The sequence below is a fragment of the Onychostruthus taczanowskii genome, unplaced genomic scaffold (assembly GCF_017590055.1).
Source record: "Onychostruthus taczanowskii isolate IOZ18803 unplaced genomic scaffold, ASM1759005v1 scaffold46, whole genome shotgun sequence".
Taxonomy (NCBI): domain Eukaryota; kingdom Metazoa; phylum Chordata; class Aves; order Passeriformes; family Passeridae; genus Onychostruthus; species Onychostruthus taczanowskii.
Window position 1 is genome coordinate 6,483,415 of NW_024502125.1, and position 16,174 is coordinate 6,499,588.

The window sequence follows — 16,174 nt, forward strand, 5'->3', positions numbered from 1 at the left end:
GCTATACATGTTTCTGTTAACTTTTTCGGAGAAGGAAAGCTCGTTGTCTTTGCTTTTTTTTCACCCCAAAATAACTTTGGACTCTGCCTTGCATATCCTGGGAGGAGTTGGGAACATGAGAGATAGGAAAAGAGGAAGGCAGGAAATAATACACCTCTGAATGCTTGTGCTACCACTTCATGTACTAAGCACACTTGAGGCTTTCTTTAAGTAATGCTGTATTTAACAATTAGGTGTAAGAGATGAAAAAGGGCTTTTTATTTTAACAGCAAATCAAGGTCTTGCCTACATTTGAAAATTGTTAAGAATTTCTTAGCTATAATTTTTTTCTTTAGACCTCATCATCTTATTACAAAAGTTAACATGTAATTATGGAGTATGTGTTAACTAGTGTATGTAGTATGATGTGGAACGAGAATGAGAGTTGACTCTTCCCCCTCATTTTTTTGATTACAAAATAATGAATGATGAATAGACTTAAATGTTAACCAGAGTTTTTAATCAAAAAACATTTGTCAAAATCAAAGAAATGCTTGCATGATAAGATTGGTTCCAGTGCTTTTGTTTCTATTTTTATCAAACGTATGACATTTGCACCATGATTGATTAATAAGGATCAGTGCATTGTCAGAATTACGGGATAGTCCTGATTTTCTATCAGTGCCAGATGATGCTATGAAGTTCATATGATTCTACAAAGTGCAGTCAGAAAAAATGTTGCAAATGTAAGAATAATAATCAGAACTTCTGGTCACTTCTTACTAGATATCTCTAGAATTAATCCAGAATTTGTTCCCAGAATATTGGTTTTATTCAATATGTGAATGTGGAGTCCCTAGAAAAATCTGAATAGCAAATACCTGATTGGCTGTCTGCAGATAACCAAAGCAGTATGTATAGGCAATATTAAATTAATAAAACACTGAGTCCCCCAGGCACTACAATAGTTATTTACTGTGCTGTGGGATAATGGCATGTTTGTATTTTTATGAGGATAACTTCATATAGTATTTTATATAAAATAAATTATGCAGTGTTCCACTTAAGTCTTTTGGCCCAGCTCCAGCTTTTAAATCAGGTGCCTAAACTCACCTTAGTCATTAATGTTTGATTTTTTTGTCCCCCTCCCCTTTTTTCCTCAATTTGTGTCAGTATGTTTATTGCCTTGATTGTGACTGGCCTTGGCAGTTCAGTTGGAGTCCAGGTATCTGTTGTCTTATTGACCCTTCAAAACCACTGCTTTTTGGTTGCTTTGGGAGTTTGTAAAATTATTCTAGGATCTCTGAGGAGAAAAAAGTTCTCATTTAGAAAGAACTTGTAAAAATAAGTTACCTTTTTCTTCAGGTGCTCAAAAGCCTAGAAGATATCCATCATTCTTTTATTGTTGTCTTTCTGTTGGCTGATCTCTTGAAAATTTTTTTTACAGTGGACCAACTACATTCATGGGTGGCAGGATCGATGGGTCGTTCTGAAAAGCAACACACTCAGTTATTACAAGTCTGAAGATGAAACAGAGTATGGCTGCAGAGGCTCTATCTGTCTGAGCAAGGCTGAGATTACAGTAAGTACAATTTTATTGTTGACATCATTCATGTTTTGAGGTGCTAGATATTTGTGTCTGGTGAGAGCAAACGCGGATATGGCAAATTCTTAAAGGTCATCTGCTTATGACATTGGCGTCAGCGGAACACTGTGGAGCAGGGCAAGGAATTCCTAATGCTAAAACAAACTCTTTTAATTTGTGGCTTCGGCAAGCAACTTTTCATTTCTTACGTTAGAGGATTTTGTGGGTGGATAGACTATCTGCCTCTGAAGGGTGCAAAGATTTCTCTATGGGTCAATTGAAGACCCCAGACGAACTTCCCAGAGGAGGTACCATCCTTCACAGTCTTTGCTCTAGAAAGAGGGTAGTGGTTCTTTGTGGTTGTTGACTTTCTGAACACAGCTCTGTAGGTTTCCAACAGGAAATGTTCTTCTCTGTACTTCTTTTTCTGAACAAGTTAGTGTGTTGCTGTTTTTGTCAAATGCTAAAAGGTTTGGAATAGACTGGTAAGAATAAAGAGCCTATATATAAATGAGCATAAGTATTATGACGAGTGGCTGAGGGGGCTGGGGTTGCTTAGGCTGCAGAAGAGGAGGCTGTGCGGGGACCTTATGGCCCTCTTAAACTATCTGAAAGGAGGTTGTAGCAAGTTGTATTTCAGTCTCTTCTTCCAGGTAGGAAGTGGATGGATGAGAGTAAATGCCCTCAGGTTGTCTAAGGGGAGGTTTAGATTACACAGTAAAAATACTTCACAGATGGGCTGTAAAACGTTGAAACAGGATGCTCAGGGTAGCAGTGGAGTTACCATCCCTGCAAGTGTCAAAGAAAGTGTGGATGTGGCACTTGATGGCATGGTTTAATGGTGAATGTGGTGGTGCTGGGTTGGTGGTTGTACTTGATAACATTATAGTTTTTTTGCAGCCTTTATGACTCCATTAAAAATTTAAAAAGATTAATTTGTCTTAGAAGATAAAAAAATCTGCTTTTTTGGCTTTCAGAATTACAATACACATTATGACTATGGTTGTCAAGAAACATGCTGTAGTCTTACTGCAATATCATTAAATAGTCTGTCCAGTTATGTGATTTAGAGTAAAAATAGCCAGACTTTGACATAGCACACAAATTCCTAAAGTAGCAGTGTTAAATCTTAGCATGTATGTTCTTATTCCACCAAATACGTGGAATTTTTCAAGTTGAATTAAGGATGACGAACAAGAAGTATTCTTCCTTACTGATAATCAGCTTACAAAGAGAATTTTATTTAACGCCTCTTGGTTTAAAAAAAAAAGACTGGATTGATTATATTAACTGGATATATTTTGGAGAAAAGCTTGTGAAGAAAAGGAGGTTTTTACATTTAGATGTCTGGCAAGTATTCTAGTCACCTAAAAATTTAAACAGATCATATAATGTGTTTTATTTTTTTGAACTGTTTGCACTTCTAGAACTTCCTCAACATGTGGCTTAATCAGGATTTGATTGTACAGGACAGTCTCTAGGAGTTCTCACTGAGGTGTATCTATGGCAGTCTGAGCCTATGATTCGAACTTCCAAAAATCTCTCAAGAGGCAAGAGCTTAGCGTACCAACCAGGCAGAGACAGGAAGGTGCTGGCAAGGATGTAGCCAAAGGGCATTTGCACGTATTCTGTACAGCACATCTCAGCAGCTTGAATTCCAGCTGTGGTGGTAGAGTGAGAGGTTACAGGGATACTACCTGGAATGTTTTGGTAAATTGCAGTTTACAAAGGGAAGCTGGCAAGCATGTCTTCAGACTAGGATGTATGAAACCCTGGAACTTCTTACAGGTACCTTTTTTCTTTTTCTCTCTAGCACTTGTTAGACATGGTAATTTGGAGTTGAATTGATGCATCTGTTTTTTAAGTTCTTGAACTTCTTGAATACATGGAGAAAGAGTTAAAAGCATCCACAGTTCTAAAGGTTAATCAGATATTTTAGTTCCGTTTTTGTTCAGGCTCGTGCTTTGTGAATGCTATTTGACAGTTCAGTTGGTAGATGGTATTCCTGAAAACTAGTAGGTTCCAGTTAATTATATCTAGCTGCAATTAAAGTTATTGTTGTGGAAATTTTAGAAGTTGAGGAATACTATTGGATCATTTCCTGTCTCTAGGATATAGAAATATACTTTTGAAACTGTCTTGTAATTATTCTCTCTTTGTTTTTCAGAGGTTGTGCTTTAATGCCAGAGTTTTAGCATTGATGCTTCTGTTGCTTCTGCAACATTTATAGTTGTTTGGTAGCAAATTGAATATTGTGTTTTATATTCAAGTTAAAACTTAAGTTTTCAATGGAAAATTTATTATGCTCAAAGATAAATATTTAAGATATTCTTCCTGAGACCCATAGTTGATCTTTACTTTTGTATCCTCATAGTGTCTTCAGAAACTATAACTATCCAGCATGTATTTAAATGCATAGGAAAACACCAATAGCTGATAAAATAAGTGTTGAAATGATAATGCGTGGAAACTGTCTTTGCTCTCAGTGGAACTTATTATTTACTGAATGATTGGTAATTAATTTGGTAATGAGGGGATGTCAAGTTTCTTACTGGCTTAATTCAATTGCACTGATTTGATGTAGTTGAAATCTTAATCTTTAACATTTTTCAACAATCTTTCACTATACTCCTAAGTTCAGTTTCCCTTGATCTTGCTGATCCAGATTCAGTAGTATTAACTACTTTTATCTTAACCTGTTGCATTTCAGTTTTCTGTAGTATGAGATGGTGTTAACTGTAATGTTCCCTTGTAGGAAAGGGTAGCTGGATTTTCATAAAGCTTTTAGGCACTTGGATTAGATATGCATGTTTGAATCTGATGGGGAATGTAATGATTTTTTGTGCATAGTTAACTCTACTGTTACTATAGAATGATGACATTTTGTTAATATATAAGCATAAATTTGGAAGTTTGCTGTCACTGAGTAGTATTACTATACTTTCAGCAATGAAGGTGAGTCTAATTATAAGTTGTAGTATTAACTGAGACATGAATATTGTATGCAGAAAACCACTGTTGCTTCTGCTCTTGTTGTATTATTTGTATTTTACTGGATAGAGATTGATAGATAATTTCACAGGAATATTTTGTAAGACACTCGCCTCTTCCCTTATTTGATGACAGAATACTAGTTAAATTTGTGCTTATTAGAATAGCTTTTTTGTGTTTCAAGTGCAGAATTACTCTCATACGTCCCAAAAAGGTATGGCCATGTGACAGTAACCTTTCATTGAATGAAAAATATGGGATCTGGTTAGACTACTGGGACTGAAAAGAGCTGATTTCTCTGGAATAGATGAACAAAGGATGAATATTTATTGTATTCTCACTGGATTACATCAAGTAATGAACTGGCCATATGAATTAAGTTTGGGGAAGGATGATGAAAGTCAGTGTATGAGGCTAGGTGGCTTGCTTTTATCCACATAAGACAAGACACCTCAGAAGTGTTTAGTTGATCTATAACAGGCTGGAGGCTGAAAGTGAAGATGAAAGTTCTGCTGTATGGTCAGTGGATGAGATGAAATTATGCATATTATAAAAAGTTCATATATGGACAAACTTAAGCTGTGTTGTTACTAATATAGGCTGTGCTAAATTACTGCTGTTGATGGTAGTCAGTGCCAGTTGGTCTTTATTAAGAATACCCTTCTTTATTTTAAAGTTTTGTTGTTCATTCATTCTTGAAGTCAGACTTCCAGTGGGGAATTCTGTGTACGAGGGTAAGAGTGGGTGTTCATGGCAGTCGTGTAAATGTGGATCCCTGGGGCATGGTTTTGGAGTTGGAAAGTCTAGGATCTGTTATTAAAAGAACAAAAAGAAAATGTCCTGTAGATTTGGAAGTCCAACTTTCAGGCAACCCAGTCCATAAGGTTGTGCTGGCTTTGCTTTGATTGCTGTGTCTGTTCTTACAGTGCCATCACCACTGTTGTACAGAGTGACTTGCACTAATTCATGTAGTCACAGCATGATAAATCAAGAATAAAATTGTATGCTCTGCTCCCACTTCAGGCAGTCTAAGAGGAAGGCCAACATTAATTTGATCATGGTAGGAATTTATATTAATAGATTCTCAAATCTCTTTATAGAATTCTTAATAACAAAGTGTTTATCTGATGAATTTTAGGGGGTTTTGTCTGGTCATAGTGGCTTTTCTGCATGGATGTATATGGAGGATATTAAAAAATATGTAGAGAAATGTAATGCTTGGTAAAATTTTAAGTGCTTAAACTCAGCTGTGTGTGAACTTAGTATTTTTTGTCCCTAGAGGTGACTATCTACACAGGAAGAGTTCCAGAAACTTATGTTTCAGTTTAAAACTTCAGCTTTTCTACTGATGGAATCTATATTTGCCATGTAGCTTTAATCTAGTTATTGATATTAATCTTCTTTCCTGTGTATCTTATTTATGTAGAAAAACCTTTTGGTTTTAGTTGCTTAAACCAGCTGCAATAACTGTGATGCAATGGTTTTCCTTGGCTTTGGTTATGCTGCAATTATGTATATACATATCAAAACCTTTATGGAAACTTGCTGTTGATTTGTAGTTTGGGGTTTTTGAAGTATTTTGTTTTTTAATTGTGTTGTAAAGAGACAGTTAGACAGCTCTGTGGAAATGCCTGAACTAGGACTGCACAATAAATTCAGTTTGAATAGTGGAGATATTTTCAAGTAAACACATTTGTTGGGGCTTTTTTCTTCCAGAAGCAGCAACTGGAAAGCACAGTTGCTTAATGAAGGCAGTAATAACATTTTATATTAATATAAAATTGCAAGCCAGCCATTTAACTTTAGAATGAACTTCTAAAAGGTGTGGGAGTTGAGTATCTATTATGAATATCTGGAGCTCAGGAAAAGCAAGAAGATAGAAAATGGAAGTCTGTTTGAGGGACAGCTTAGTGAATTGTCTTAGCTTTTTTTTCCTTTAAGTAGTAGTAAATTGTTGTTGTAAAGAACTTCATAAATACTCATTTTATAAATTAGAACAGATGTAAACATGTGTTACTTTCAGTTTACAAAATGAACAAGAACATTGTACATGAAAGAGCTAAACTGGCATTTTTCAATATTAAATTTCTCATTTCCTTATATATAGTTTGAAGAGAGACTGACATGTTTGTATCCAATAATCAACCACTAAAAATAAAAATCTTCTCCACTTTTTAAAGATATGGTTAGTTGAACAGCCACCTTTCCTCACTCTAGTAGTATTTCTGTTTTATTTATAGAGTGATACCACTGTTAATAATTGGGCACTTGTGAGAGGAAGTACACAATTATACTTGAATTGACATTTTTAAAAATAGATTGACAGGTTAACAGAAAATGCTTCATGCGCTTATCAATTAAAACACATGCAGAACTTTCCTATGAGTTTTTTTCACATAAATGTCAAACCTACAAATCTCTAAGTTTTATAATAAAGATGTGTGTTTTTAATTGAAGGAGATGTCAGTGCTGGAGAAATGTTCTTAGTAGCATGAGGAATCATGTCTTGCAAAGCAGACTTTCAAAAAGTCATCTTGACATTAACAATGTATTGATGTGTTTCTTTTACGCTTTATATAGTGTGAAATCTAACAGTATTTTGGATTCAGTTCATGTGGTAGTGTATAGAAGTGGTATAGAGGAAATAAAGTTTGGATTTACTTTTTTTTTCCTAGCTACTGTGTCAAAATTTGATCTTGCTAAGATACCTGCTTATGATAAAAGAATGCTGTAATTGCAGTTTGTATCTACTGTTAGGTTTGCTTGAGTTTGTTGCTAGTTAAGTTGAATGAGAACAGATAAGGTGTTTGTGAAAGTTTTTATTAAAAAGGCTAAGCCATCAAGACCATGCCCTGGGCAGAAACACTAGCAGTAAATTTGTAGTAGATACTAATTGCTTGGGTAAATATTGTTTCCAACTCTCTGAGGCTGGAAAACAATCTGGTGTAGCATGACATGATGGGCATCTAATTGAATAATTAATTTTCTGTAATTTGATAAAGTGCCTTGTCAGCCTTAGTTACTACTAAAAAATTACTTGAGTAAACGAAGACTTACAATACAAGCTCTAACTAGGTCGGGGTTTATCTAGGTCATGTGGCAGTTAGTACTGTTTGGCTTTGGTATGTGTCTCTATCAAGTAGTTAAAACAGAACTGGTGGGAGATTTTGGCTAAATGGGAAATGGACGTTCTAAATAGAGGCAAATGTATTTAGGAATACTTAGTCACATGTGAAAGGCCTGAGGTGATTTTGTTCTGGAGAGGAAAAGGCCAAAGAGTAACAGGATAGGGAGGAAGAGAAAGGGAGTAAATGCCTAGGAGATAATGGCACTGGGCTGCAGTTGGTGCAACACATGGAGTTCCTTGAAATACAGGATTTTGCTGGACAATTTTGGCATTCACATCCTCTGTACAAATTTGTGTATGCCGCCTGAGTTACCTGAACCAGCTGTTGATGGGTTGATGTGAAATGAAAGTTTGTGTATATATTGAATTTCTATAAAGTGCTAATATCCTGGTCAAGCAAAAAAGAATTATTTGGCATGGATGAGTTCTTCTGTAGTGTGTAATGAAGAAATTAAGGCAGAAATGGAAAAATACACATCCAGATCAGCTCAGTGAGGCTGTTCTTTGTACTATGATGCAGGTTCTGAAATGATTAAAATGTAAAAAAAATCTACAAATACCTTACCCTTACTTAATATTTTTCAGGAATTAGTTTTTAGTATTTGAATATAATCATGTGTTACCACACTCCGGAAACTAGGGCTGTAATCCAGCAGTATTTTTGTCATTTTATTATCAGAGAGAATATAGTTCCCCAATGTGACTTTTTATTAAGAAAATTAAATAACACAGTTCATTATTTGACATACACTGCAGGGTCATAATGCTTGCCTGTGGATCAGTTTCATGCTGTGGAGTATTTCTTGCAGACGTATACCAAGTTTTGAAAAATTCTAGTTGTTTAGGTATTAAAGCTATGATTTTATAGCTCAGCAAATTTTTCTGTGCTACTTGCAATCCTTATTCTTGCTTAATCTGAATTTCTGTACATTTTGGTAAGATTGATTTATAGTTGATTTCTTGCTCATGAATATGGTTGGTTCATATGTCACCCCCGCCAGGGCTGTACTGTTGCTCAACAGTTGTCCTAGGCAACTTGCTATTTATTATCTGGTGTGTCTTGTGGTAGCTGTTAATGACGTTTTCAACAGCACTGTTGAGGTTTTGTACAATAGTAGACCTTACTTTTGGATATGCATTCATAGAATGTATAGTCAAAAAGTCAGAATGTTTTTCATCTGCCAATATGCAGCTGCAGCTGGCCATCTCTTTTTTAGGTGCTTCCCGAAGCTTAACTGCACTTTTTTCTGTTCATACATTCAAAATAGTTTGTCATAGATGACTGCTTGAGTGTTGTTTTCTTCTTCTCCCAGTTCATCATCTTGTCTTCTTTAGGTGTATACTTTAGTTGCTATTTTCCCATTGAATTCTAGTTAGGGTGAAATCAATCAAATAGTGTGGCCAATTCCGCCACTTTTAAAATCTGTTTGATGTGTCCTGCTTCTCAGCTGAAGCCCATCATTCCTTAGTTAAGAGGACTAGTTGGAACAGAATTGACTACCCCAGGTCTCCAGGTACTTAACTGAGGTTGTACTGTAAGTGGTGTCCAATATGTCCTTAAAGCTTGTTAAGTTGCTGTCTTTTAAGGACAAGTGTTGCTCTTTCTTAAGTTCTCTTTTACAGCTCTTTCAAAACTAATTATGTGTGCATGTATGGATCTATATGTATACACATGCAAATATATATTAAAGAATTAGAGGTAGCTGTGATGGCAGAGTTTAGACTGACAGTTCAGGTCAATTTTAAACTTCAGAATGAAAGCTTTTAGACTGACATTCATTAGCAACATGCCTTGTCCTTTTAATTAGTTCTTGCATATTGTTAATTATTGCTATAAGTTACTTATTACACAGTAACCATTACCATCTTGTATTCAAAGCAGTCACTTTTATCTGACTTACATCCTAAATTACCTGTAACTGTGCGGTACCATCTAACCACTACCATATTTCTAGCCTGATACCTTTGTTCTTGATGGTCCTAGTTGCTGAGGTTAAGGTAACCTAATTGGAGAACTCTTCAGTGAGGGATGGGGAAGGTTGGATGACAGGACGGGTATAGAACCGAAGCATACATTTTCTGCCAAAACACACACACAGGCCCAAAACTCGATCTTTTGTAAGCAGCTTTAAATATATGACTGGAGCACTGTGATGCTGGAGAGGTGGTCCTTTCCCAGGCTGCAGCCTTGTGTCTTCCTTGCCCTGTTGCTCAGCTGTTTGGGTTTTTTCTTTTAAGCAGCCTTTGCTACCAAGAGCAAAAACAGCCTTCCCAGCTGTGGAGGTTGCATGTTTTCACTAACTGGTATATGACCATTAAGGAATTGTTGGTGGTTCTGGGGCTATTGATTTTCATCTGTGTCCATAGTTCCAGGTCTTTGATATCTCATGCTTAAATTTTGTATCATAACAAGAGACATCTGGTTCCAAGGTCTAGTTGATAGAGCCGGTTTTCATAACAAGTTAATGAGATCAGCTCAGGACTGGGAATTGCATAGTTAACATAAGTCCTGTTGCTAATAATGTTCATACTGCATTTATAGAAATGCTTACACAGTCGTACTGTGTTAAGTTGCTTATGTTTGGATTCAAACCAAGCTAATCTTAAGTCGTAGTGTGGTGCTTCTGCAGGTACATCAGGCCTTTATTCTAGTTGGAATGCCACTGATTTCATAGAACAGGAATTTCCATTCCCATTGCCATGAATCTAGGTCCAGAATGTTGTATTCTATCTCAATACAGTGCTATGAAGCATGGCTTTTCAGTTAGAGTGGAGTACCTTCTCTGGGTATTCACTCATGGTTTACCTGCGAAATCCGTATTGTTCTTTTGCCAGTGGTGTATGTGAGAGTGCTGGGTCTCCTGTGCCACACTACAGTACATTGTGTGAGGTACAAGTAAATTAATCAATATGTAAATACTTATAGGAGTGCAGCAGTGAGAGTGTGATTCCTGCTCCTATATTTCACTGTCCAGTAAAATTAACTTTTAAGAAAAGTGGCTCAGACAGTATTTTCTGCGTTCTCTAAAGTTGATGCAAAATTGCTTGACTTCCTTCCTGATTAATAACTCTAGTTTCTTGCTGTATGTTATGTGGTTCCTAAGAAGTTTAACATAGTGATTTGTCATCAGTTCTTCCTTGATGTTTTTCTATAGTTTTTTAATGTGACTGGTGCATGTTGTTGGTGGATAATGCAAATATTTTGTTCCAAGTGGAAACCTGAGAAGTATCATATGAATTTGTTTGCAGGGGATTCACTTAGACTTGGTTCTCACCAAAGTAATAACATGTATGCTTCCATTTCCATAACTGATAGTTAGCTCTACAGGTAAGTTTTATAAGTTAGAACAAGTTTCAAGTTCTTCAGACTGTGTTTAAATAGGACAGCCCCATTAGTTATATCCTGTTAAGTCCTACAGGCCGAGAATTATATCCTCTCTGTGTGTCTCTAAATCTGTTAATACCCATTTACTAATCCATGGAACTTTTACACGTATCTGTATTCACTAGTAGATCACTTGGGTTACAGCTGCGAGCACACGCTGGTTTACAACTATTTCAACCTTGCCCCCTTTATTCTAGTAACACAGTGCCAGTCCGTGTCTTTGACTACTTTTTAGCTGACATTTCAAGTGTACATTTGTTATACTCTGTCTTGCCATTAAGTAATTGTTTTTTCAGTAGGCAGTTGAGAATAGGAATGTCAGGGATATGTTTACATATAAACCAACACAGCATGACTACCTACCAATTCCACTTCATTAACACAAAAATAATTTGATAAAATACTAATTTAAAAAATCATATCAAGTAAGATACTGTCCTGTAAGATAGATTAATTCTTCACAAATAATTATGAAATTTATTTTTTATATGATCACTTTCTGCATCTGAATCTATTTGGCAGATGTGCAGAAAAACAGATTGGCCAGGTTTACACTCGAGATCTGTAATTTCAAATTTTAAGTGTGATACTTGATCCAGACTTAAAAGCACGGTTCTCCCATGGGAGAGCTTCTTTGCAATGGATTAAACTGAGCTAATTTTAAATTTGCATGCTATGCTGACAAACTAATTTTAAATTCTGCTTAGATGCTACTCCTTTCACTGGCCTCTACTTTAGCTAGGTTTTGAAAAGAAAAGATCATGATTTAGAAGAAAATTTAGTGTTCAAAGGCATTTTGAGAAGAAAGTAACCTGACTCAAGACCTGAAGCAGAATATTTGGATAGTAGCAAATAATGTAAGAACGTTGAATAGCTTTTATATTTTTAAGCCTGTTTTCTTTATAAGTTTTTTTTCTACATGTGCAAATATGCCATTATGAGAGTTTTCTTTTTAATGTGCTAGTGAGCAAGAAGTTAGATATCCCATATTTTGCCCCTAAAGGTTTATCACTTCCAATAGGCATAGAACTGTCTTATTTATTTGATTGTAAAGCAAACTCCTAATCTGTCATAAAAAAAAATATAGTACAAATAAATATAAAAAGAATAAAACCAGTCAGTGTAACTAAAAAGTGGGTTCTTATTGTTTATGAATAATGACAAGGAAAGGCCAAGACATTGTAGTCCAGTGTTTCTATTAGGCTTTGATGGGAAACCGGAATTTTGTGTTGTGACTCCTGGTAGACCTTAATTTGCCAGATTTGTGGATCTACTTGGCTTTTCTTGGGGGCAGCAGGGCGCAAATATAGAAAATTAGAACTTGTAATGTCTTTTGGGACTTCAGTACATTATTAATAATATGTATTATAAGTAATGAAGTATAATGCTGTCCTTAGGTTGTTCCTTCCTGAGACTTAGATCCACGATAGATATTGATATTTAAAAAATCCTGCAAAATTAATTACTTCGGTGTTTGTGGTTCTAAAGCCAAGTGTCATCAAAAATAAGTCATAGTGAGAGAAGAATCTTGATGAGCTGTTATGATTGCACTGAGTGTGTGTCATGGGGCTGGGGTCTGCCATGCAGCCTCTGTAAGGAGACTCCTGGTTGTCCTGCACAGAACATGGTCAGCTTCAGGGGACAACAGTGCAGGGCACAGCTGAGCCTCACAGCCACTGTGTGACATGTCAAAGTAAACAGAGTTAAATGGCAAAAATGCTGCTCAGCAGTGTGTGAGAAAGAGAGGAGTGAGGAAAAGGTGTGAGAAACAGCTGGCTGGGCAGGTAGAGATGCGCTAGCCACAGAGTGAGTTCCCCTGCAGCCTGTAGAGGAGAGTGTTGTGCAGGCGTTTTTGGTGTAACCTGTGCCGAGAATGACGCCAGACCAGATGACCACACTGCAACCTGTTTAGAACCCAGCAGTGGCTGCTGGATATGTCTTAACAGAGCCTGCAGCCTCCGAAGAGCCCATGCTGTAACAGGTTTAGCCTGAAGAATTGCAGTGATGGATACAAACCTTGCTGGAGCTTGTGAAAGCATGAGGAAGGAGTGGCAGAAATAAAGTGTTAGACCGTAGCCTTCTTGTTTCTCACCATCTAACTCTACTTTGCAATAAATTAAGTCAGTTTTCCCTAAATCAAATCTGTTTGACCATGCTGGCAGTAGGTAAGTGGTCTTTCTGTCGTTATCTTGACCCGTGAGCTTTTCAGTGACCCTGAAGAGAAATACACTAACTTGAAAAATACTGCTATTTAGTATTCAGTAAGGCATGAATGACCATGTTTTGACTGGTCTCGTCAGGTAAAATCCTAACCACACATAATATTATTTGGTAAAACACACATTGTGATTCAGCTGATAGAATTTTTCTATTGATGACTTTAAGTAATAGTCACCATTTAGAATGCAACTTTAAAATCATGTGAGTGGTACTTTTTTCACTACCTTTCTGTTTAAAGTTTTTTCGAAAGTTAGCATGTTCTCAGCCATTTTACATTTTGGAAGTAGGGGACAAGTTCTTCACAGTTTAAATCTCATTAATTAAGTGTTTTCGAAAAATAATTTTAAGATGTGCACTTTTTCAAACTTGTTTTTTTATTTGCTTTTTTCTAGTTAACTAATGGCAGCCTTTGCCAGTTCCAAACTGGTTTTACATGATAGTTGAAATACAATTCTCATGTGTGCTTTTAGAACTAATTCCTTCAGTCACACAGCACAAATCTTCACGTAAACTTTTTTGGGAGGTTTTATTAGCACCTCAATATAGATACATGTACAATGTGTTCATATAACTTTTTTTTTTTTCCCTGATATCAAATAGGCTCTTTTTTTCCTTTATTCTCATAGTCAAAGTATGTACTTCAGTGTTAGCCTCAATTCCCAGTAACTGCAATATTTTCTTGCTTTGATACATGCTGCTTACTGAGAATCATGGAGTGATTTTTTAGTTTTCTTTATTTAATGTTGTTACCTGCTACATTGCATTGCTTTCCCTTTTTTATTCCATCAAGTTAACTAATTTTTAAGGTGCTCATTATCTTAATTCTATTGCTCATCATATGTTTAGCTTCTCTTTTTTTAACGTAGGATACTGGTGTTGTCCATTGCATCCTAAATTATCACATGCACATCTCTCCCTTTGACCAGTTTGCTGCCCTCTGTTGTGAGTTCTCCTTGCTTATGGATGAATACAGTGCTCTTTTGAACTTCTGTCTGTTTCAAAAGTACTACTACGTTACAGATGCAATTTATTTTATTCTGATAATGGCTTGTGCCCCTCTGTCCTTTCTTGTCCTATCCATATTATCCTGGAGTGATCTTCTGAATTTCTTGTTGAAAACTTGAGAGGATAGAGGTGGTTTTGGCATTTGAGTGAATACATCCAGGTCCAGAACATATGGAATGATCTGTGAAAACAAATAAGCAAATCTGTAGGTTGGTGGTAACTGCTCTGAACATTTGGGTTTTTTTGTGGAGGAAGTGGTAGTTTGTTCAGGTACTCTGTAACTGGAGAATTTCAGGCAGTTGAAGAACAGTGCAAAAGGGATGCTTTTTCCTGAATGCCATGGGAATTGTAAAAAGCTAACCAGTAGATAAATTGTACCTTGCATGGTAGGACAGTGACACTGTTCGCATGGGAAAAGTTGTGTGTTCAGCTTTGTTGAGCTGGAAAAGTTGTCTATGAATAGTTATAGTCTGGCTTGTATCTCATTTTCTAGGGTATAAGTTTTCATGTCTACTTTTATAAGAGGTATTTAAGTTGAAACTGGTGAAAAGATTTATAGGCCTATTAACATGAAGTTGTGTGCAGATAGACATCAGAGTTGCAGAGTGGTGTTTCAGTATTTCCTCAGCAGATGAAGCAAAGGGCAAAATGCAAGTTGTATTCCAAGTGGAAAAGAAGTGATTGCCGGATGGTTTGTCCCTATACACATGCTACATGCAGAACAAAGCAAAAAAAAAAATCTGCAGGCATGAGTTACAGCATTTGCATGAATGAAATATATACAAAATACTTGTTAGTTTTACTTGATAAGGCTGGTTTTTGTTTCTTAAAAGCTGAGTATTTGCTTTTTTAATAGCTTTAGGTACTCTGATATAAAGCATGTATGTGTAGGCCATTTTTCAAAGAAAAAACCTGGAGTTTGATTACCAAAACTTGGATTTGTCTTCTCAATTTTCAGTTAAGTAACTTCTGACACCATACTCAAACCCACTCAGAAAGAAAGAATGTGAAGTTCTCTTAACTTGCTTTGAGTTGCACTAAGAGAAGCAAAGGGGGAATATCAGGTTTCATGTTTTTCTTATCAGGCTAGGTGACAGTCTCTGTTGAATTTATGCTAGTGACATTCATGTCTGAGATCTAAGGAATTGTAGTTTTCATTTTCTGTAGGCCTCTATTGTTTGTCTTGTGCCCTACTTCCAAGCTCAGGATTTTCTAAATAAGAAAAAACTTCGAAATTTTAAAATAATCTCAGCTTAGGTAAATTCTAGTTCTGCAATGAGAATAGTGGCAGAAGTACTCTTTAATAATGTAATATGCAGACTTGAATTGTATCTGCTGTGAGCCACCCTGGCTTTCCTCAGTAAGGAAAGGACAAAATGCCATTAACACCATTTGCAGTAATGAGAGAGATCAAGCAAAAGTTTTTTCATTCAGTGTTTGATTTTGAGGGTTTTTTTCTGTCATGGAGTACTCTTGATGGTTATAAAGTATATAAAAACACTTAATCTTTCCTGTGTGATTTGCCTTAAACACCTGAACCAGTATTTTTCAAGCAGATACTGCTCTGAAGCTTGTTTTATGAATATCTCAGGCTTGACAGCTGTATAGCAGGAAGGATTTTGTGGCAATGCAATCAGCTATGACTCATGAGACCGGGGCTGGCTACTGACTTCCTCAGTAACTGTAAGCCAAGTGAGTGTTTTCTCATGTAAACTGTTCTTGCTTAGAAATGTTCAGAATTTATGAGCTACTGTTCATTAGTTTTGGAAAGATCTAGGATGCTTGAATACTTGGAATTGCTTTTGTTTCTGCAGGATTTTCTGCAGGTGCCTTGGAAAAAAGCTTAGGAGTCCTACAGAAGGGCTGTTTGTGGATCCTGGAA

The 16,174-nt window shown here is 36.2% G+C and overlaps 1 protein-coding gene across 2 annotated transcripts in view; it reads left to right on the forward strand.

Annotated features, from left to right (window-relative positions):
- Positions 1-16,174, forward strand: part of CERT1 (ceramide transporter 1) — a 79,233-nt gene that overhangs the window by 2,303 nt on the left and 60,756 nt on the right. For both annotated transcript variants that reach the window (XM_041414567.1, XM_041414566.1), the window contains exon 2: positions 1,427-1,561. In XM_041414567.1, the coding sequence (XP_041270501.1) occupies positions 1,427-1,561 (135 nt within the window). The remainder of the gene's footprint in view (positions 1-1,426; positions 1,562-16,174) is intronic.